Consider the following 23,809-nt stretch of genomic DNA (forward strand, 5'->3'; position numbering starts at 1 on the left):
CCCAGCATTTTATTTTTTACTCAGTAACGGGGAGTTTTCCAATGTAGCAAAGTAAATTACCTGTGTCACAATGTACTTGAGTAAAAGTAAAATTACCTTATTAAATTATTTTAAAAACTACTTTAAAATGTACAAATTACTCATAAAATCTACTCAATTACAGTAACGTGAGTAAAGGTAATTCATTACTTTCCACCTCTGGTTGTACTCTAATACAATTTTTTTTTCAATTTCTGTGTTTCTATTTCATAATGTGGTATTTTTTCAGATGATTTTTTTTTGCATTAAGTTGCTGTCATGTGATTGGCTGATTCAACATTTGTGTTAGTTAACAGTTGGACAGGTGTACCTAATAAAGTGGCCAGGGAGTGTGTATTAAAAACACTCTGCAACAGCTATGCACCAGCTGTACTCTAATACAATTTTGCAAATATGATGCCTTTTTTCCAGATAGTTCTGTGTATCTATTTCATAATGTAGTATTTTTCAGATTCTTTTACAGTCAAATGTTAAATTAGTCAAAATTATTTTTAATATTGCCATATTTTTAACATGTGTAGAAGTAGAAATGAAGGCATCTGCATTTTAGTCATTTCAGTTTGATTTTTGAGGTGAAAGAGGCCAGCTCTGCTGCCATTGGTTGGTCTGTGTGTTTATATAGTGGTATTTAAAATGTTTGGGCACCCCTGATAATTTTCAAGATTTTTCTTTTTTCTTGGTTGTTCGGATCAGCAATTTCAGTTAAATATATCATATATCAGACGAACACAGTGATATTTGAGAAGTGAATGAAGTTTGTAGGATTTACAGAAAGTCTGCCATCATTTTTATAACTAAATTAGGCAGGTGCATAAATTTGGGCACCTTTGTCGTTTTATTGATTTGAATACCTCTCAGCTCTAATTATTGAAACACAAAACGTGTTTGGTAAGCTCTCAGTTTCCACTGGGAGGAACATAATGATGGAATGGAAGAACCACAGGCACAGTTCTAGTTAAGACCTGAAGCTGCAGAACAAGACAAATATCAGATAAGCAGAGGAGAAGGATGGTAAGAAAAGTCACAGTCAATCCACAGACCTCCAGAGCTTCAAACACCTACATCATCATCCTGCTGCAGATGGAGTCACTGTGCATCGTTCACTATTCACTATTCAGTGCACTTTACACGAGGAGAGCCTGTATAGGAGAGAAATGCAGAAGAAACCTTTTCTGCACCACAAACAGAGTTGCTTGAGGTAAAGCTAAAGCTAAAGCACATTTGGACGAGCAGTTAAAGTTGTGCCGGGGCTGGATACTTCAACAAGACAATGACCCTGAACATTAAACACTGATCGCAATCTACTAAAGCACTAAAGCATTCATGCAGTAATATAATACAGGAAATTGACAAATCCTGCACCTAACAGCTGGGGTTATGCATAGGGCTCAGCCAGGATCTACTACTCACTCAACTAACAACAATAGCAAAACCACCACAATCTGATACTGGCTCGACAAGGATCCAGAAGCACAGAACTAACACTATGTTCATGGTCCATCGCCTCAACTGCCAAGTAACAGACCTACCGAAAAATAACCTATGAACAAACAGAATCCCTCCTTAATCTAAGCTCACTTCCTTTAACTATGGCAACAACACACTTACCTAAGCACAATCACACACAATAAATCACATTATAAGTTGCGTGAGCAGAACACAGCAACCACTACCATCTGATACTGGCTCAACAAGAATCCAGAAGCATAGCGAACTATGTTCATGGTCCGTGCCTCAACTGCCAAGTACTCAGACGTCTACAAAAACTCATGAGACAAATTATTACAAGAGCAGGACCACACCAATCCCCTTCATCCAAACTCTAACACAAACTTCAGTGCAAGCTCTTCTCAGGGGTCATCAGGCAGGCAGCTTCCTTCGTCAGTGTTTCGCTGAATTAGGCAGAGGAACAAGTACAAAGTTCTGGAATGATCATCTTACTTCCCAGACCTGAATATTATTTATTATTATTATCATGCTCAGAAACCATCAATCCTGACTGAACTGGAGATGTTTTGAAAGGGGGAATGGCCCAAAATACCTTCAACCAGAAGCCAGACTCTCAGTGGAAGCTATAGAAAGTGTTTAGAGGCTGTTATTTTTAAAAAGGAGGATCTACTAAATATTGATGTATATATTGATTTTTCTGTTGGGGTGCCCGAATTTATGCACCTGACTAATTTAGTTTAAAGAATTATTTCATTTAATTCACTTTTGTTCACTGTGTTTATCTGCTGTATGATATATTTAACTGAAATTGCTGATCTGAACAAACAATAATTTATAAAGGAAAATCATGAAAATTATCAGGGGGCCCAAACTTTTTCATACCACTGTTTCAAGGCCAGTGTGCTAGACTAGTACTGTCTGTATCAGCTGTGCTCACACAGCTAATGTAGGAGGAATGTTTGATAAAAAAATATGTATATGAATATAATATGTGTAAAGTGTCTCATATCCAGAGGTGGAAAGTAATGAATTACATTTACTCAAATTACTGTAATTGAGTAGATTTTATGAGTAATTTATAATTTTTTAAGTCATTTTTAAAATAGTTTATAAAATAAATAATTTTACTTTTACTCAAGTACATTTTTACACAAGTAATCTACTTTGCTACATTGGAAAACTCCCCGTTACCGAGTACAAAATAAAATACTGGGAAAAAACAATTGTCTGAATAACAGCAATAACTTCCTCATGTAATACAAAATGTGCCCCGCCGGACAGAGCTGTCAGCTTTTAAAACTCCACAGAAAACCTGTGAAAGCATGTGGTGGTTAATATTTTTATCATTAAACAATCTGCTTGAATGTTGAAAAAAACATTTAAATGGCAGTTAAAGCAGAGAAATTGCAAGTTAAAATATAACAATGGCCTGTAAAACTGTAAAAATATGGTCATAATTTTTAACAGAAAAGAAAAAAAATGGATCATAGAAACCTAAACCAATTGTTCTTGGAAATGTTTTATGGTTTGGTCTGAACAAATACTGACTGAAAGGTCCAAATTATTATGTAAAATAATAGTTAATTAAAAACTTTTACTCAAAGTACATTTTAAATAGAGTACTTTTTTACTTTTACTCAAGTAGATTTTTAAATGGGTACTTTTACTTTTACTTGAGTAGAATATTAGCAAAGTAAATGTACTTTTACCTAATTACAATTTTCCTGTACTTTTTCCACCTTTTTTTTGTCTTCTTATCTACTGAAAAGATGTTTAAAATGAAAGTAACACGCCTGTCCGCTGTACATAAACGTTTGTGTATCTGATTTGAATCTAAATTATTATATTTTCTCCTCAGTTTAACTCCATTTATATTTAAAGGCTTGCACTGACAGCATGCGTACAGTTAAAATTTACAACACTAGTTATCTGCTGCTGGTGAGTTACTGTAGGCCTGCATGTCAAAGTGCTGTTTTTCCAGTGTAGATGGAAAATGAACGTTGATTTGACGTAGCGTACTTTCGCTATCTAAATAGCGTAGTGTTGCTTGGCCACGCGACATTTCCGACTGTGACGTAGCTGTGCGCGCTTGTGCTGCGCGGCGCGCGCTGAGCGATCATTCCTGTCAAACTTTCTGTAACTCACACACACACTTACACACACACACTTACACACACACACACACACACACACACACACCTCACACACTCCTGCACCGCGCGGAGAGAACAGCAGCGCTGTGAGGTGAGTAAAACATCCTGGCTTAGTTTAGTTTCCTTTTCATGAAAAGCAAAGCGAAAGCGATCGATTAATCACGATTACACGCAATTAATCACGAGTTAAACCACCAGAAGCTCGACCACAGCTGAAGCTGTAGATATGATTGTATTTAAACGGCCGCGGTATCTGTGCTGAGCTATGTGGTGAGCGGAGCTCGTGCACTGCTGTATCAGCTCGCTCGCGCTGGGGATTCCCCCGGTTTTACGCGCAGTGGAATTGAGCGCGCGCTGCTCTGTCCGGTATTTTCTGCTCAGCGCTGACCTGCAGCGGATTCTCTCTCGGTTTTCTGTGTGATGCACTTATTATAAACCCCCGAGCGCGCGCTGAACCGGTTCACATATTTACACCGAGTTTATCCGAGCTCGCGCAGAACCCTGACTCGCTGCTCTTCCGTTTCTCAGCTCTAACACCCACACACACAACACACACACAACAGAGCACAACACACAACACACTACAGCACAACACAACACTCACACAACACAGCACAGCACAATGCAACACAGTATAACACAACACAGCACAACACACACACACACACACACAAGACAGCACAACACACACACAACACAGTACATTACAAAACACACAGTACAGCACAACACAGTCTAACACAATACAGCACAGCACAAAACAACACAGTTCCATACAATACAACACAACACAGTACAACACAATACAGCACAACACAGCAATGCACAACACCATACAACACAACATAGCACAACATACACCCACACACAACACAGTACAGTACAACACAAGACAGCACAACACAGCACGACACACACACAATACAGTACAGCAAAACACAGCATGACACAACACAACACAGTACAACACAATACAGCACAGCACAATACAACACAACGCACACAACACAGTACAACACAATACAGCACAACACAGCAATTCACAACACCATACAACAGAACATAGCACAACATACACCCACACACAACACATTACAGTACATTACAACACAGTACAACAAACGCACAACACAGTATAACACACACAACACAGCAGAGCACAGCACAACACACATGACAGCACAACACAGGACAGTACAATATAATACAGAACAACACTTACAACACAGCACAGCACACACAACAGCACAACACAGTACAGTACAGTAGAATACAGCACAACGCTCACAACACAGCACAACAGAACACAGTACAGCACAACACACATACAAAGCAGCACAACACAGTACAGCACAACACAGCACAACCCATACAATGCAGCACAACACAATAGATCACAGCACAACATAACAGAGCACAACACAGTTCAGTAAAACAGAACACAGCAGAACGCACACACAATACAGCACGCACAGCACAACACCCACAACACAATAGAACACAACACACACAACACAGAACAACACAATACAGCACAACACCATACAACACAACATAGCACAACACACACCCACACACAACACAGTACAGTACATCACAACACAGTACAGCACAACACAGCAGAGCACAACACAACACCCACACAACAGCACAACACAGTACAGCACAACAGAACCCAGCACAACACAGTATAGTACAATAGAATACAGCACGACGCTCACAACACAGCACAACAGAACACAGCACACAATAAAGCACACACAGCACAACACCCACAACACAACACACCCACACACACTGCTCTTCTGTTTTTCAGCTTTATTCACCCACACACACATACAGCACAACGCAGCACAATACAATACAACACAACACAGTACAACACACTACAACACAGCACAGTACAGCACACCACAACACAGCACAATATACAACACAGTACAGCGCAACACAGTACAGTGCAGTACAGCACATCACAAAACAATACAGTACAGCACATTACAACACAATACAACACAGCACAACACAGTACAGCACACCACAACACTAGGGCTGCAACGATTAGTCGATATAAACGACAATGTCGATTATTTAAATTTATCAACTACAAATTTAATTGTCGACTAATAGTTCATTTTTAACAGTACCACATTACACAGAGTGCTGAGAACAAAAGTGCAATGGGGGACTTAGGTTGTGCCTCCAAAAGTGCCCAACAGATTACATATTAAATCACGAAATATCAGTAATTTCCATGTTTAAACAACATTCAGATGTTAAACTGCCATGTAAACCTCATGTTCTGCTGTTTCTATTGTAGAGATTGTAGAGATGGCAGAAATAATCTTTGACTAATCGATTAATCAAAAAAATAATCGTCAGATTAGTCAACTACCAAAATAATCATTAGTTGCAGCCCTACACGACAGAGCACAATATACAACACAAAACAACACAGTACAGCTCAACACAGTACAGCACACTACACCACAATACACAACGCAATACAACACAGAACAACACAGTACAGCTCAACACAGTACAGCACAACACAGTACAGCACAACACAGTACAAGACAACACAGTACAGTACAGTACAGTACAGCACATCACAATACAATATAACACAGCACAACACAACACAGTACAGCACACCACAACACACAACACAGCACAACACAAAACACAATACAGCACAACACACAACACAATACAGCACAGCACAACAAGACACAACACACACAACACAGCACAACAAAACAGGACACAGCACAAGACACACAGTACAGTACAGCAGAACACAGCACAAAACAGTACAACACACAGCACACACACAACACAGTACAGCACAACACAGTACAGTACAATGCAACATAACAGAACTCAGCACTGCTGTCTCACTCTGTGTTGTAGGCTGTAAGAGTAACATGCTACAGTGTTTCTGGGTTGTTTACACACATTTCCTTAAAGCATTTCTTATATTCTCAGAACTCTACATGTAAGTCAAACACACACTCACACACAATGGGTGAAAGTACGACACAATACAACACAACATAGCACAGCACAACACAGCACAACGCAGCGCAACAGTACACAGCACAACACAACACAGCACAACACAACACAACACAGCACAACACACACACAGTACAACAGAACACAGCACCACACAGACACACACAACACAGTACAGTACAGCACAACACAACACAGCACAACAAAGTACAGCACAACACAGCACAACACAGCAAACTGAACACAGTACAAAACAACTGAACACAGCACAACACAGTACAGCACAACTGAACTAAATCTGTGTGTCATGGGTTAATATGATGGTACGTTATTTAAGGAAAATCTAGTAAATGATACAGCAACTAAAATACACTTCAGTGAGCTTTGGTGTTACAAAGTGTCAGTTAGCATTAAGTTAAATAAATTACCAAAATTACCAAAAAATGATTTGAAGTGCAGAAACACATGCTCACTGAAGATCTCGAAATTGTGGAGTGTGGTTTACTCAAGTTTATTTAGTTACAGAAGTCTTTCATACTAAATTAAAACTTGAATAAAAGAGGAAGTTTTATTTTAAATGTATATTGATAGAGTTTCTATATTGAAGTTTTTTTCCTTTTTACATTTCTTAGTACATGACACAAAATACAGCTATCTATAGCAGGGGTCACTAATAGGCGGTCTGGATCCGGACCCAGACGTTGTTCAATCCAGACCCAAACCAACCGATAAACTACTGAGAAGTATTTAATTCTGACCGTATTTATTTAAAGCAGCGGAACGTTTATTTTATTTATGGTTTACGTGCTTTACAGCGCAATAAACTTACAGACCAATCACGTTTGCTGTAAGATCACCAAACGCTCTCCTTGGCCAATCAGATCTGTGCAGATGCGAGAGCGCGGAACCACACAGGAGAAGCACGCGGTGAGAAGTGGGAGAATAAAGCGAGAAAAGCTAATACAGATGGTGCGCACCAGAAAAAAACATTAAAATACTACCTTTAAAAACATACTAGTACTAGTGTTACTTGAAGGAATTAAAGAGAAACAATGGAGACAAGAGTGCAAAATATTCCACTTTACTCCACCTGATCAGAACTTTCTCTAACTCTAAATTTTCTCTAACTGGACCGAACTGAATTCTAATTAAATACCCCTGATCTATAGGCTCATGACAACATTTATTTGCATTATGGGCGTGTCACTGCAATTCACTTGACAACCAGGTCTACATTTTCTTGGGCGTTAAGTTATGTTTAATGTAATAGTTGACTTTCTGCTTACAGTGTTTTTGGCCATAAGAGAAAGGTGCTTTTTGTCTTTATTAGGTGTGGCCGATATGGCTCTAAAATAATATCACGAGATATAACTGAGATATTTAAAAATATATTTTTTGCAGATTTGTAACAGTCAATAATCCAGAATGTCATGATACTTGTAATGCACTCCAAATATCTCCATATATCCAGGATTTGAGTAAAATAAATGATACTGAAAGTAAGAAAAAAGTAGTACTTTGATGTGATAATTAGGTACTTAGGGGTGTGTGATATGGCACGATATTTCATTACTTTATACTGTAATGAAGTATCAATGGGCTGGATCTTTTTTTTGAACGGCAGAAGGGAAACATTTCAACCTGTATTAAGAAGCAAAAACACACAATAAACTTCAAAGAACAGTGGTTTAGAAAAAACAAATATGACAAATATTACCCACTGCCAATTACATTTATCTTTTTTTAAGTATTAACTGAATGTCCAAGGGAAGGTAGGGAAGGTTGCAAGACTACACACTGATGGTGAGTTTAGGGTGAGGGGACACGCCCATTGTGCAAATAAATAATACCAGGGGAAGAAGAGTGACATGCTGGAATTTAATATACAGTTAAATACAGTTCAAATGAATTATAGTACATGCACTTTTAAATTACAGTTAAACGCTGGATAAATAAAAAGTGACAATTTAAAGTGATTAATAGGGGTGTCACGATTCTCTAAATCCTTGATTCGATTTTATTTCTGATTTTAGGGTCACGATTCAATTGGATTTTCTTTTTTCTTTGTCTTTTTTTTTACAGCAGAGAGGCCTATGCCAGTTTTAGATTAGTCTATGCTCAGTCATTGGTTTGATTCATCAAATTTACAATATTTTATTTCAAAAGGTGGGCTTGATATAAGTGATGCAAAGTGATACAAGTGATATGTAATACACCACATTAGGCACTAATGGTCAAATTTAAATAATTTAATTAAGATATATATGTAATGCCATCTAGTGGCTTTTTTTGGTAGCAGCAGTGTGCACTATTAAAACAGCAATGTGCAACATAACAAAATAAATAATAAAAAAATACAGGAACAGTCATGTACAAAATAATAGAACAATTAGAGCCTTAACAAACTGAACTCTATCCTACTATAACAGTTAAACATGAAAAATAAGACTTTAAAACTTTTTCAGTCCCTGAGAATGAGAAGTTTTTTTTCTTTAATAAAGATATATTATTAACTTTATCTGAGAGAAAGATGCTCCTTAAGGTACCAAAACTATTAACATATTTGAGGCTAGACAAAACAACTGTTATTTTTATATTTTGAAGTTTTTCTTTAAGAAGATGAGAATGTTCACATTCTCTGGAGAAAGAGCTGCTCTTTCAGCAGTCACAATGTCCGCGGCGTCGCTACAGTGTGCTGCACCATTTACGTAGATTAGAGGGAGGGATCGTCAATCCTCTCTTTGGCTTCGAGGCTCGAGACCATGACATAATTTCGATCGAAATATCGAAATCGTGACACCCCTAGTGATTAAGCTGTAAAATATGATTTATGTGTAGCATGAAGTCTTTAATTAGATTAGAATTAAAAGTCTTTGCGAACAGGTACAGTATTCTGATATTGACCCACATTTTTTACATTTCTTCTCTCTAGTCTCAGTGGGCCTGTGGAGGAATGGCTGCGGAGGAGAACGAATGCCCAAAGTTCCAGTTCTCCCAGCAGAGTTCTGGTCTGGTGAGGTCCTGGGAGCTGGAGTCCGTGCTGGCTGGCCGCACTCTTAGCTTTGTGGTGAAGCTGGATGATCAGTTTGTGTGTCCTGCCTGCGGTGGCGTCGTCTTTAACCCTCACCAGACAGGCTGTGGCCATATCTTCTGCTCCCCGTGCATCAGAGCGATTCTGTGAGTTTACTGGCCTGCCTGCAGTTCACCAGCATCCTGTGTTCAACACCATTTTTTTGGTGTTTTCCATACAGTCCCAACTTGTTTTGATTTGGACTTGGAGTAGATCTTCATTCAGTCACTAAAGAATTGTTAAAAATCTTATCGTATTTTCTGCACTATAAAGCACACTTAAAATAAATTTGATTAAATTTCCCAAAAATCGTTGGTGCACCTTACCAATCAGTTATTATGGAGCAGTAAAGTCATACAGGAGTTATACAGGAGCTTCAGTTTAGTTCTCTAGCACAGAGACTGCAGCAGTATTAGCATTAACTGCACTAAGCGCAAGCTCTTTCACTGTTCATCGGCCTGTAGTATGCTGCTAACCCCAGCTAGCACTGCTGGAGCAGCATTACCATTAGCCGCTAGCCGTGCTAAGCGTTAGCCGTGCTCTTTAACCGCTCAGAGGGGAGTATATTTGAATGTAGTCTGCGTGTTTACTCTGTTCAAATAAGCTACATGTGACGAGCCGCTAGCTAATATCCCCCTGGCTTACCCAAACACTCAGGGTTCCTTAATGTTCCTCTGTCGAGCGACATTTACTAACGCTAATGGTTAGCTGCTAATGCTGCTGCACTCAGCTATAGTGGAAATCTGAAAATTTAAGCTAACCGTAAACACCGTAAACAGTAATCCAGTGCTTGTATGACCTTAAAAGAAAATGTTCTTAGCTTACTTTACTTAAGAACCCTACCACCACCACCCAAGGAAAGCATGGCAGCACCCCTGTTCCTTACTAGTATTACATAATGCACCTTATAGTGTAAAAAATACAGTAATGCCTCATATAGTCTTGTTTTACCTTTAAAGCATTGAGCTGAAACTCTTAAAGCGAAGGTTATTCCTTTTACAGAGTCGGGCCAATGTAGTGTTTTGAGTCCTGGCCAAGGCAAGCTGCATTTATCAGGGTCCAAACTCTTCTCACACGTCTTGAACAATTAGATAAATGTTGATGTATATACATAAAGAAGAGTTTTAAGGAGGTGCATTTAAAATAACATGTAAACATTGTCTGTTTTTCCAGAGAAAACAATGAAACGTCGAAATGCCCCTTTGATGGTATTTTGATCAAGCCAGAGGAGGTAAGTTAATAAGAAAACTATAAATATTTTACCTCTCTCAGTTCAGGAGGTGATGAAGAGTTAAAGTGGTTGTCTTGTGCAGGTTTTTCAAGACAATTGCTGTAAAAGAGAACTACTGAATCTAGAGGTTTTCTGCACCAATTCTCCAGCCTGCTCACAAACCATACCTCTGTGTAATCTGCAGGTAAGAGACAAAAATAGGTTCATAACAAAAACGCCTTCGCTTTTCATCTTCTTGAAAAATAGGTGTTTAAATGTTAATTGAAGAATCAGTGTAAGAATGGCAAAGTTAAATGATGTGTCTATAAGTGGTGTGAATCTCGCGGGGAAAAAAACAGTTTAGTGTGAACTTTTTAAGAGGGATCTGGCAACACAGTAGTGATAGCAGCGAGTGTGGTGTCTGAGCAGTGAGAGCAACTCTCAGCAGAAGAGGAAAATTCAGGTATTTGTATAGAAGATGCTTCTGCTACTTTTAAGTTGTATGTCTGGCTGCATTTTGGCTCCAGTGGAAACAATAAACGGTAACAGAGTGACCAACAAGATACAAACCATATATAAATACTGTAAGTAAATCCTACACGTGACTGTTTCATAGACAGCTGTACTAATCCCTTAGCTCTGTACTGTATTTAAAAACATGTTCTGTCTCTGTTTCACTTCAAGCATAGTCTTAATATGACTGGTTATGGTTCTGCATAGTTAAATTACAAGAGATTTAGGAGAAAAAAACACAAACCATAGTCTTAATATGACTGGTTGTGGTTTGCACTTATTGTTTGCACTATATAAAAGTAGAAAAGTTTTATTTATATCTCGTCTCGTTCTCGTGAACCCAGTATCGTGTCTCGTCTCGTCTTGTTATATTAGTGTCTCGTCACACCCCTAGACAGTAATAATTGTGTAATAGTGTAGGTGTGCTTGGCAAACAGACTAAAGACTTTTTTTTTTTACTTTATTATAATATCTTAGCGTAGTTTTAATTAAATGAGGAAGCTTTCATGGAGGAAATAAATGCTAGTTTAGCTCCATATTCCGCTTCAATAACTTGAAAGGTTAATCTCTCAGAACTTTTACTGTACAAACTGATTAAATCCACAGAGTATCACTATTGTCTTTCTCTTCCTCACACCTTGCTGTGTGTTGTTTCTTTCAGGACCATCTAAAATCTTGTCAGTATGAAGCTCTGCAGTGTCCAAATTCCAGCTGCACTGACATCCTGCTGCGTAAAAATTTACCTGACCATCAAAGAAGCCACTGCTCCTATCGTACAGAGCTCTGTCGCTACTGCCAGAAACCGTACCCTGTTTCCCAGCTCACGGTCAGAGCCTTGTTCTGTTTTTACCTGATTTATTTTATTTATCTTCATTATAAATCAGTTAACACTGTCCACTGATCTATTACAGGACCACGAGAAGACCTCCTGCCCAGAGGCTGAAGTTCAGTGTCCCAATAAATGCATTCATTTGGTCAAAAGGCATAAGGTAATTTTTATTGTATTTTTCTTTTGAGTTGTTGAGTTGTTCTAGTCATCTTCATTATTAGATACAGTCCCTGACAAAAGTTCTGTCGCTTACCCATGTTGTGGAAACAAAAGCTTATAACCTGACTTTAAATTCATTCATTAGTTTTAGAAATGACTTATATGAAAGCTGAAACCCTCCCAAATGAGGTTTAATTAACGAAAATAAGTTTGCTTCACTGCAGAAATATTGATTATTTTATAAAGACAGAAAGGTCAGATTTTGGCAAGACAAAAGTTTTGTCACCTTGTCATATAATGCACCCAATCCTTGTTTACAGCCTCACCTGTGCTCACTAATTGGTTGATTAATTAGTGGGTGTGTATAAAAAGAACCCCAGCACCCCAGACCTTCACTTAAACTGCAACTTGACCTCTGACAACATGCCAAAAATCCACCCTGCGACCAAAGCCTTGATTATCAAGAGGCTGAAGACCAGATCCACTGCAGGGGTGGCTGGCACCTTTAATGTGTCTCAGCATCAAGTACAGAGAATTAAAAAAAGATTTAAAGGGACTGGAGATGTTTTTAACAAGCCCAGGTCCAGCAGACCCCGCAAGACAACTGCTCAGGAGGAACGTTTGTTGGTTAGAAAATCCAAAGCCCCTCTTCCACTGCAGCAGAGCTCCACCAGGCCTGGTGAACTCAAGTTCCTGTGTCAACTAGAACAGTCTGTAGGATTCTGTCTCGAAATGGCCTCCATGGTCGAATCAGTGCCCAGAAACCAGCACTAAGCAAAAGGCAATTAAAAAAACGTATGGCATTTGCCAAGGCTGCTAAACGGCTGGACACTGGAAAAGTGGCAGAAGGTGGATTTCTCAGAAGAATCCTCAGTTGAATTACACCTCTGCCGCCACAAATACTGCAGGAGACCTACTGGAGCCCATATGGATCCAAGATTCACCCAGAAAACAGTTAAGTTTGGTGGTGGAAAGATCATGGTCTGGGGTTACATTTAGTATGGGGGTGTGCGAAACATTTGCAGGTGAAAGGCAATATCAATTGCCTAAAATATCAAGAAGTATTAGCTACCTCTTACATTCCCGATTATAAATGGGGTCAAATTTTGCAGCAGGATGATGCTCCATCTCATACATCCATCTCTACATCAAAGTTCCTCAAGGCGAAGAAGATCAAGGTGCTCCAGGACTGGCCAGCCCAGTCACCAGACATGAACATCATTGAGCATGTTTGGGGTAAGATGAAAGAGGAAGCTTGGAAGACAAAACCAAAGAATCTTGATGAACTCTGGGAGGCATATAAGACTGCATTCTTTGCTATTCCTGATGACTTCATCAATAAATTGTATGAATCCTTGTTGAACCACATGGATGCAGTCCTTCAAGCCATGAAAGTCACACAAAATAATAAAAAATGGCTCTAATAGCACCATGACTTCATTCACCAATGTTATGAAACATATTTTTGTATTTGAAGTAAATTATTTGTTTGACTTACTTTCTGTGGGCGACAAAACTTTTGTCTTGCCAAAATCTGACCTTTCTGTCTTTATTAAATAATCAATATTTCTGCAGTGAAGCAAAATTATTTTCGTAAATTAAACCTCATTTGGGAGGGTTTTAGCTTTCATTTAATTCATTTCTAAAAACAATGGACGAATTTAAAGTCCGGTTATAAGCTATTGTTTCCACAACATGGATAAGCGACAGAACTTCTGTCAGGGACTGTATATGCCCGAGCCCGACCCAACCCGACCATTATCATTATGATCCCAAACTCGACCCACCTGCCCTATAAACTGTCTGTTTTCGGGCCGTTTAAATGAGCGAAATCTGTTCAGAATGATGTTAATGAACACTACAACACTGCAGGAGCGCAGAAATATTATTAAATAAAAACAGCTAAACACAGCGCTGCAAGTCAAACGCCCAGAGCTGCGTGATTATAATATTCTAACTGGTGAATTTTTTAATTTTTAAACAGTTTGATTTGTTAATTAAGGTTTTGAATGTTTCATTATAGTTTCATTTTAATTAGTTTTTAGCTTTTCTCCTCCGATTCAGTTAGTTTATTAGTTTTTACACATCACATCAGAGAGATCAATCTGAGAAACACAAACAAACACAGAATCTCAATAAACTTCACAGGTTTCCCCAATTTTCACCAAAATGATCAACTATGAGTGAGTGCGGGAGAGAGAGAGATTTATTCTGGAACAAACGCCATGGACCGTGAGGTGCCGCCACGCTGCCACTGTTGCGCCGAATCCGAGTCCCCGCAGAATCTGACTCCGCTTCACGAGCAGAAAAAACGCTGTAAAAATGCTAAAGTGGAAACAGTGCTTATAAATAAATTAACAAAACAAAAACACAAAGTGTATTCTATCAGTAATTTTATTTCGTTTTAGTAAGTTTTATAAACTCTCATTACAGTTAATTATCAATTAATTATCGTTTTTATTTGTTTCAGTTATCGAAAAAGTTTTTTTACTTTCAGTTTTCGTTATTTCGTTCGTTTTCTTTAATGACCTACTTTAATGGTTACTTGGTTATATTGTGATTACCACGCTTTACCAAAGCTTTATAAAAAATAAAAATACCATTAAAAACAGATGCCTATGTCAGAATAGTTTTCAGGTTCGGGCATCTTTAATCTAAATCTAAGCTTTAATATTGATATATATCGAATCCGAACCAATACCGTGTCTCAAGAACCGCGATACGAACCGAACCGTGGGAACACTGTACCGTTGCATCCCTAGTATTTCTATATTCTCTCTCTGTCAGTTTATGTACTGTATTATTCTCTTCTGCTGTTTATTCTTGAAATTCTTTTTTTATGTTCTGCAGCTCAAAGACCATGCGGACGAGTGCCCAGAGCAGGAAACAGACTGCATTTACAAGAAATATGGCTGCACAGTCAGAGTGAGTGCACTTATTATTTAATATTATTAAATATCATAACATCATTGTGGTTATGCTATTATGCATTTTAATGTGATTATTAATAAGGTTTTCAGAATGTTTAGTTTATAGTGCAGTGTTGAACTGTTTACAGTGGAGAATGTAAACATAACACAGTATTTAAAACTATACAGTGTAGGGGTGTGACGAGACACTAATATCACGAGACGAGACGAGACACAACACTGGGTTCACGAGAACGAGACGAGATTTAAGAAAACGTCAAAAATGAAAAACGGCTTGAAAACTAGAGTTTTATTTGACAAAATCATATAAGGCAAACTTAACAGACTGGTTTCTCTCACACATTGATTCTATAAGAAATAGAAATAAGAATAAGAATAAAAAATAAAAATAAAACTTTTCTAGGTCTTATATAGTGCAAACAATAAGTGCAAACCACAACCAGTCATATTAAGACTATGGTTTGTGTTTTTCTCTCCTAAATCTCTTGTAATTTAACTATGCATAACCATAACCAGTCATATTAAGACTATGCTTGAAGTGAAACAGAGACAGAACATGTTTTTAAATACAGTACAGAGCTAAGGGATTAGTACAGCTGTCTATGAAACAGTCAGGTGTAGGATTTACTTACAGTATTTATATATGGTTTGTGTCTTGTTGGTCATCGTCATGTTTTAATCTCGTGAGATCGTGATCTCGTCACACCCCTAATACAGTGCCTTAAGAAGTGTTCTTTGGCTTCTAATATATAATTTTTAAAAAAATATAGTTTAAATATGCAAAAAAAGAGAAAAATCTAAGCTTTAATTTAAATGCCTTTATTTGGTGGAAAAAAATTGCACATTAAAACAAGACAGCACTTAATCTTCTGTTATAACTCTTCACAAGATGGGAGCAAGAACTACTCAACTAAATAAAGAAAAACATACTTTAAGAAATGAAGGTCAGTCTATCTAAAACATTTCAAGGACTTGCAGTCGCAAAGACCATTAAAAATGCTGGCTCTCATCAGGACTGCTCCAGAAAAGGAAGAGCAAGATTTAGCTTTGTTGTACAGGCTAAGTTCATCAGAGTTACCAGCCTCACGTTTAAGTTACTATTTGATTCCTTATGTGTTTCTTCATCGTCTGGATCACTTTATTATTCATTTACAATGTAGGAAAAGAACTGTGTCAAAACTCTTGACTGGTACTGTATGCTGATGCTTTTAATAGTTTTAATTAAATACATATTTAGTTGTATATATTTTTAACTAAAACACATGTCTTTTGTCTCCTATAGAATAAAAGAGGGCAGGTTAAAGTTCACGAGCAGACAGAATTCAATCACCACGTTCTGCTGCTGCTGGAGAGCAATAGCAAGCTAATTAAACAGGTAAATATGACCACAGCATTATTCTGTTCAATTAGACTCATAATAAAAATAAAATATTTAAAAGTGACAGTTCACCCTGGTGTGTTTTCAGCCAGTCTGATAGCCTGTGTGTGTGTGAGCAGGTGGATCAGCTGCAGCAGGACTTTGCTGCTCAGCAGGGGGAGCTGAAAGAGAGGAACCTGCTGGTCAGTAACCTGAAGAGAGAGGTCTCCAAGTGTGACACCACCGTTTCTGCCATGCAGGTAAACTGAATTTAGGAGAAAAAAAAGGGTCTGAGGATATACACTCACCGGCCACTTTATTAGGTACACCTGTCCAACTGCCCATTAACGCAAATGTCGAATCAGCCAATCACATGGCAGCAAGATGATCTGCTGCAGTTCAAACCGAGCATTAGGATGGGAAAGAAAGGGGCTTTGAACTTTAAACGTGCCAGTGTTTCAGAAACTGCTGATCTACTGGGATTTTCACTCACAACCATCTCTAGAGTTTACAGAGAATGATCCGAAAAGAGAAAATATCCAGTGAGCTGCAGTTCAGTTCTGTGGGAGCAAATGCCTTGTTGATGCCAGAGGTCAGAGGAGAACGACCAGACTGATTCCAGCTGATAGAACGACAACCATAGACTGTGTATACAGTAGCTGGACAGAGCATTGTTTCTCAAAAGTGAGGCCACCACAGGTCGGGCGCCCCCTGCTGTTCGGCTGCAGAAAACTGTGTAACCCCACCCATCCCCTTAGGTTTTAATGGCAAAACAGCACAACTTTCAATCATGTTTTTTTCTACCTCCATTATTTACATGCAGCAGCTAGTGTAACCTCTGCTTATAGTGTTACATTTTTATATCCCCACAGAATTCGTTTTTTTAAACGTTATTTAGCTCTATTCAAAAAAGGTGTGGTTATTGCAAAAGGGCTGGTTATGGGCGGGGCCAATAACAGACCGTCAGCTCCGCTCCGCTTTGCAGCCTGTGACCTCGAGGCAGCTCTCAGGGGCGGGGTTATTTAAATGAGTAGGCTTTCTCTCCACAGTCTTTCTCCCTCCTCTGGTCTCTACTGCACAGACTCGGGTTTCAGGATCACCAACATGGAGGAAGATTTTGGCTTCATTTTCATTAAATGAAGGGGAACGGCGACATGGCGTCCATTTTTTTTACAGTCTCTGACGACAACAGTAACTCAAATAAACCACTCGTTACAACCGAGGTCTGCAGAAGAGCATCTCTAAATATCAGCACAACAAGTCCAACCTTGAGGAGGATGATGAGCTACAGCAGCATAAGACCAAGACCACACCGGGTGCAGCTCCTGCAGATAAGAACAGGAAACTGAGGCTACAATTCACACAGAATCACCAAAACTGGACAATAGAAGATTAGAAAAAAGTTACCTGGTCTGATGAGTCTCTGATGATTTCTGCTGCGACATTCGGATGGTCGGGTCAGAATTTACCATCGAAAACATGAAAGCATGGATCCATCCTGCCTTGTATCAACAGCTGGTTCAGGCTGGTGGTGGTGATTTAATGGTGTGGGGGAGATTTTCCTGCCACACTTTGGGCCCATTAATAAACTAATTGAGCATCGTGTCATTGACAGTCTACCTGAGTATTGTTGCTGACCATGTCCATCCCTTTATGACCACAGTGTACCTGTATCTTTTGATGCTACTTCCAGCAGGATAATGCTCCATGTCATAAAGCATGAATCATCTCAGACTGATTTCATGAACACGACAATGAGAGATGAGAGAGTTCACTGTACTGGAATGTTCTCCACACTCACCAGATCTCAATCCAATCTCAATCAGTTCTGAAGACAAAAGGGGTCCAACCAGGTACTAGCAATAAAGTGTACCTAATAAAGTGGCAGTTTAAGAACCATATTTTTTTTTTACTTGTGGGATTATAAACATATATTAAGGCAGTATACCAAACAGGGATTAAGCTTGATGTTGGTCTACACAGCATTTTGAATGGAGATTTCACATTTAAATAAAAATTTAGTCCCTGTCCAGGAAACCGGCCCATAATATAAATTCTCAGATCACTCATTGGAAACGTCCTTGTTAACATACAACACATATTATTTCCTAACTACATTAACTGTCATAGTATGAGATGCTACAATAGAACTATATTATACAGGACTGTACAGTATGGACAGAACACCCCTCACATTTATTGTAAATATTTTATATTTTACATACATTTCATGACAAGACAAGATATGACATTTTAATAAAATGTAAATTAGTCAGTGTACAGCTTACATAACAGTGTAAGTCTACTGTGCCCTCAAAATAACTCAACACACTGCCATTAATGTCTAAACCACTGAAAAAAAACAAAACAAAAGTGAGTACACCTTTAAGAGAAATGGCTTTTTTAGGTCATGTGACTTGTTATTGTTATAAGTTTTGTGCACATGCTCAGCATCAAATCTGACTCCCAGAAGTGTTCATCTAAAATAAAACTCTAAACAATGTTAATTTAAATTACTTTTATATATTATTATTAAATCTGAATTATGTGTTAGCTCACACCCTGTTAGTTTCCCAAATCTATACAACAGAGAATCTATAGGAAATATATTAAATTGAATGTATAAGGCAGTACAGGACGTACATGTGATTTTTTTTTCTTATTTTTTCTGAACAAACCTCATTTAGAACAGGAGAGATCATTAAAGACAACCAAACGATCAGTGATTCTCTCATATTATGAGAACTCTCTGGTAAAGACTCTTATTTATCTTCCAGCCCAAAACCAAGATGGTAAATAAAGCTCCACCAGTGGACCCACCACAACTTAACACCATTTAATAAAAACACATATTAATCAATCAATCAACCTTTATTTTAACTCGGTGTCACGTCTTGGCCTCGTCTCGTGTCTCTGTGTGTCTTCCCCACGTGACCTGTGCTCCCCTGTGTCTCCCGTCTCAGTACTTTTCCACCTGTGTCTCATTTGCAGCTCCGCCCCTTCCCCAGGTGTTTCCAATTCTAGTGTGTTTCCTGTTTCTTTAAATAGATCCCATGTGCCACTTTGTCTCCGTCGGTCTTTGCACCTTCCTCTGTTGTTTTTTTTGTCTTCTTGTGTTTTCTAGCCTAGCCCTCGTTTTCTTAGCTTTAGCCCTTGTCCTTTGTTTATCTCTAGTTTCTTGTTTATTTCCGTGTTCCCTAGTTCCTTGTACATACCCCTGCTTTGTGTTGATTCCTAGTTTAGCTCCTTGTATATATTCCCTGTCTGTTTATCATTATTATTATTATCTCTAGTTTGTTTGTTTTAGTTCTCTGGTTCCTCTCGTTTGTTTCTGGTTATTTTCAGTCATTTAGTTTATTCCATAGTTCCTTGTATATATCTCCCTGTTTTATGTTTAAGTGTTTACTTGTTTCTCGTTTTTGTTTACTTATATTTATTTATTAAATTATTCATTTTTCCCTTACCTGCACTTGTGTCCGCCTCCTCGTCTCCCTGCCTGGGTATTCCTGACACTCGGATGTACATTGAGGGCAGCCCTCATTTTCAATGTAGCCGAAAATTTACAGAAACAGGGATTCACATGACAGAGAAAATAAAAGCTAAATTTAATTATTGTAAAATAGCAGTAAATAAAATATAAAAATTGATAAAAAAAATAAAAGTACAATTAGAATAAAATAGAAAAAAAATAAATAAAATTAATGATTATAATTAAGTATGGTTTAATTGACAAAAGTAAGTAAGACTAATACAACAAAAATGAGTTAAAATGAGCTAAAACTAACTTGTACATAATACAATAAAAATTCAAATAAATAAATGAACTAACAAAAATAAAAGCAATAATAATAATAATAAAAATAGTAATAACAATAAAAGAAAATCAACATAAGATAAAAAGCAATAATACAAAAATATTAAAAATAATAAAAAAAAAATAATATAATAACTATAAGAATAATAAGAATAATAATAAATAAATAAAATGAAAATAAAATAAGGAAACAACATAAAAAAAGGAAATAATAAAACTAAAAGAAGAACTAAAATAAAAGTTAAGAATAAATAAGATTACGTAAAACAGGAACAGGCTGTCTGAAGGTGGTTAGATATTAATATAACACAAACACTCATATATACCCCCCACAAACAACATAACACACTTTAAAATCACCAAACAAACAAAAATGATGGCTGTAGAGCATGCTGGGAGCGAAGTAAAATCAACTCTGGATTGTTTAAAACAGATGGAATCAAAAAGTTAACACTGTGAATTTAGCTGTGTAAAGGGCTGAAATGTGTGTTGCAGAGGTCGGTGGAGGAGCAGAGAGAGCTCGTGTCGAGTGTGAAGCGAGAGCTGAAGGACCTGCGGGACGTTCTGGAAGCAGATCTGACTAAAGAGGAGCTGGTGTCTCTCAGAGCATCACTGGACTCTCTGAGAGAGCAGGTGGCAATGACTCAGAGCCTCAGAGAACACCTGGGTAAACACAGCTCACTTAAACACATCACCAGCTCTCAGCCGTTATACTTCATTTATAGGATCAGTAGAATGTGATCGTTTTAAACAGGTATGTTGTAGGTGCTAGAAAGTTATTTTTTAAAAATTAAGCTAAAATGTTTTGTGGGCTCTACATTTATGCATTTGACTCACACTACAGGATAACTAGGGTATTTTTGAAGCTGATTGGCTCTTCCCTTTTCTCCCCAATTTGGCTATGCCAATTATCCCACCCACTACTGCTTACCTGCACTTCCCCTATCACAAGTGATATCACTAGTGAACACCAGGAGGGTAAAGACTAGCACATGCCTCATCTGATACATGTGAAGTCTGACTCCGCCTCTTTTTGAACTGCTGCTGATGCAGCATTGTCGAGAAGCATCACAGCACTAACACTCGGAAAAAAAACGCAGCAACTCGGTTCTGATACATCAGCTCACAGACGCAGCCTTGTGCTGATCCACATCACCCTAGAAGTGATGAGGGGGGGAAGAGCGCCATCTACTCCAATCGTGCTCTCTCAGGGCTCCAGCAGCTCATGGCGGGCTGCATGACTGGGATTAGAACCAGCGCTCTGCTGATCATATGGGCAGCGCCTTAGCCTTCTGTGTTTTAGAGACTCTGTATAAGAACAATCTGTTTTCTTCTAGAGAAAAAGCTGAGTGTTGTTTGTATCTTAGTGGTTAAACCTATTCAGCCAGATCTTTATAAGCTCTTAATACTGTTTATTTTATACTGAGTATGTTCAATGCTTTTGCCATTTATAGTTCATAAATGAACAGTACAATAAAGTAAAGAGGTTTTAATTCAACAAGTAAATTGTTTTTTGGGCTGTTCTGACTGTTAAGTTACACTTTAATGTAACAGTATTTCAGTACTTCAGCTAATTTACCATTTTGTGTATCCAATTTCAGTTTTCATGGGTTTATTTTTGGCATCCCTGCTGCCAGAAAAAAAGTACAGATTTTTTGACAGTGTGTTTACTCAAATAAAAAAAAACATCAGTAAAAATAAAAAGTACTGGGGTTGCACAATGGAACTGAAACCCTTGTCATTTTAGTGTGGGAGGTTTCATGACTAAATTGGATCAGCCTGGTGTTCAATCTTCATTAATTGCGCATTGCACCAGTAAGAACAGAGTGTGAAGGTTCAATTATCAGGGTAAGAGCACAGTTCTGCTCTAAATATTGCAATGCACACAACATTATGGGGGACATACCAGAGTTCAAAAGAGGACAAATTGTTGGTGCATTTTTTGCTGGCGCATCTGTGACCAAGACAGCAAGTCTTTGTGATGCATCAAGAGCCACGGTATCCAGGGTAATGTCAGCATACCGCCAAGAAGGACCGACCACATCCAACAGGATTAACTGTGGACGCTGTAAGAGGAAGCTGTCTGAAAGGGATGTTCGGGTGCTAACCCAGATTTTATCCAAAAAAACATAAAACCACGGCTGATCAAATCACGCAGAATTCAATGTGCACCTCAACTCTCCTGTTTCCACCAGAACTGTCCGTCACCACAATCAATTATTGTGCTCTAAAACCAGGTGTTTCAGTTTCATTGTCCAACCCCTGTATATCCACAGTATAATATATAGTCTAATTTAGGATGTTGTGTGTGTGTTTGTGTGTGTGTGTGTGTGTGTGTGTAATTGTGCAGGTGCTTTAGGGCAGACTTGTCAGAGTCACACTCGCTTGCTGGACATCCACGTGCAGCAGCTGCAGTGCAGTGAGCAGCGTTTCCAGCAGTTGGAATCCACCTCGTACGACGGAAAGCTCATCTGGAAGGTGCACGACTACCATCGCAAGAAGGAGGCAGGCACTGCCCTCAACTCCCCGCCGTTCTACACCAGCCACAGCGGGTACAAGCTGAGTGCCAGGGTGTACCTTGGCGGAGAGGGCACCGCCCGGGGCACTCACCTGTCCCTGTACGTGATGCTGATGAGGGGGGACTTTGACTCGCTGCTGCCGTGGCCCTTCCGGCAGAACGTGACCCTGGCCGTGTTGGATCAGAGCGGCAATCGCAACCACGTGAGCCTCAGCTTCACCCCGGACCTGGCCAGCAACAACTTCCGCCGGCCCACGTCCGAAACCAACGCGGCGCTGGGCTTCCCCCGGTTCATTACTCACGCTGACCTGGAGGCTCCCAGGAACGCAGCTTACGTGAGAGATGACACGCTGTTCATCAAAGTCAAGGTGGACACGACGGGGCTGGAGGATCTGTAGTGTGTTACCCGCCTGTGTAATGTGTGCAGCGTGTGGTTTCGCATTGTCTTGTTGAAAAAGCTGAACAAACAGCCCTGAATAAGCCAATAAGCTGTTGTCTTAAAGGCAGTAAATGTTGCTGCATCACTGAATGTAGTGTATTTTTTGTGTGTGAAAAGTGGTGGATATAGATGGAGTTTAGTTATTTTAAATTATTTTTTCTAGTTATTTTTTCAAATAAAGACATTTCTAAAGATTTAAATAAGCACTGAGTTTATTCTGTAAGACACTGTAGATTGAATATGTTTATAATTGAATTATTTTTGTTTTATTGTTGTTATTTTTCCAAATAAAGAACAATTTTAAAGATCAA

General features: G+C 38.6%; 1 protein-coding gene across 1 annotated transcript; it reads left to right on the top strand.

The window, feature by feature from the left end:
* Nucleotides 1–3,568: 3,568 nt before the first annotated feature.
* Nucleotides 3,569–23,809, top strand: traf5 (Tnf receptor-associated factor 5). The gene is made up of 11 exons (XM_007234265.3): nt 3,569–3,732; nt 9,592–9,836; nt 10,903–10,960; nt 11,043–11,144; nt 12,114–12,278; nt 12,364–12,441; nt 15,291–15,365; nt 16,653–16,745; nt 16,868–16,987; nt 21,037–21,208; nt 22,892–23,809. The coding sequence occupies exons 2-11, from the start codon at nt 9,613–9,615 to the stop codon at nt 23,455–23,457; spliced, it is 1,653 nt and encodes a 550-aa protein (XP_007234327.3). The 5' UTR covers nt 3,569–3,732; nt 9,592–9,612; the 3' UTR covers nt 23,458–23,809.

This window comes from Astyanax mexicanus, chromosome 16 (assembly GCF_023375975.1).
Source record: "Astyanax mexicanus isolate ESR-SI-001 chromosome 16, AstMex3_surface, whole genome shotgun sequence".
NCBI lineage: Eukaryota > Metazoa > Chordata > Actinopteri > Characiformes > Acestrorhamphidae > Astyanax > Astyanax mexicanus.

Excerpts from the sequence above, each read along its gene's own strand:
- traf5 (XM_007234265.3), top strand. The coding sequence starts at position 9,613 with ATGGCTGCGGAGGAGAACGAATGCCCAAAGTTCCAGTTCTCCCAGCAG. Across the intron at positions 16,746-16,867 it reads ATAGCAAGCTAATTAAACAG|GTGGATCAGCTGCAGCAGGA; the intron begins GTAAATATGACC and ends GTGTGTGAGCAG. Across the intron at positions 16,988-21,036 it reads CCACCGTTTCTGCCATGCAG|AGGTCGGTGGAGGAGCAGAG; the intron begins GTAAACTGAATT and ends TGTGTGTTGCAG.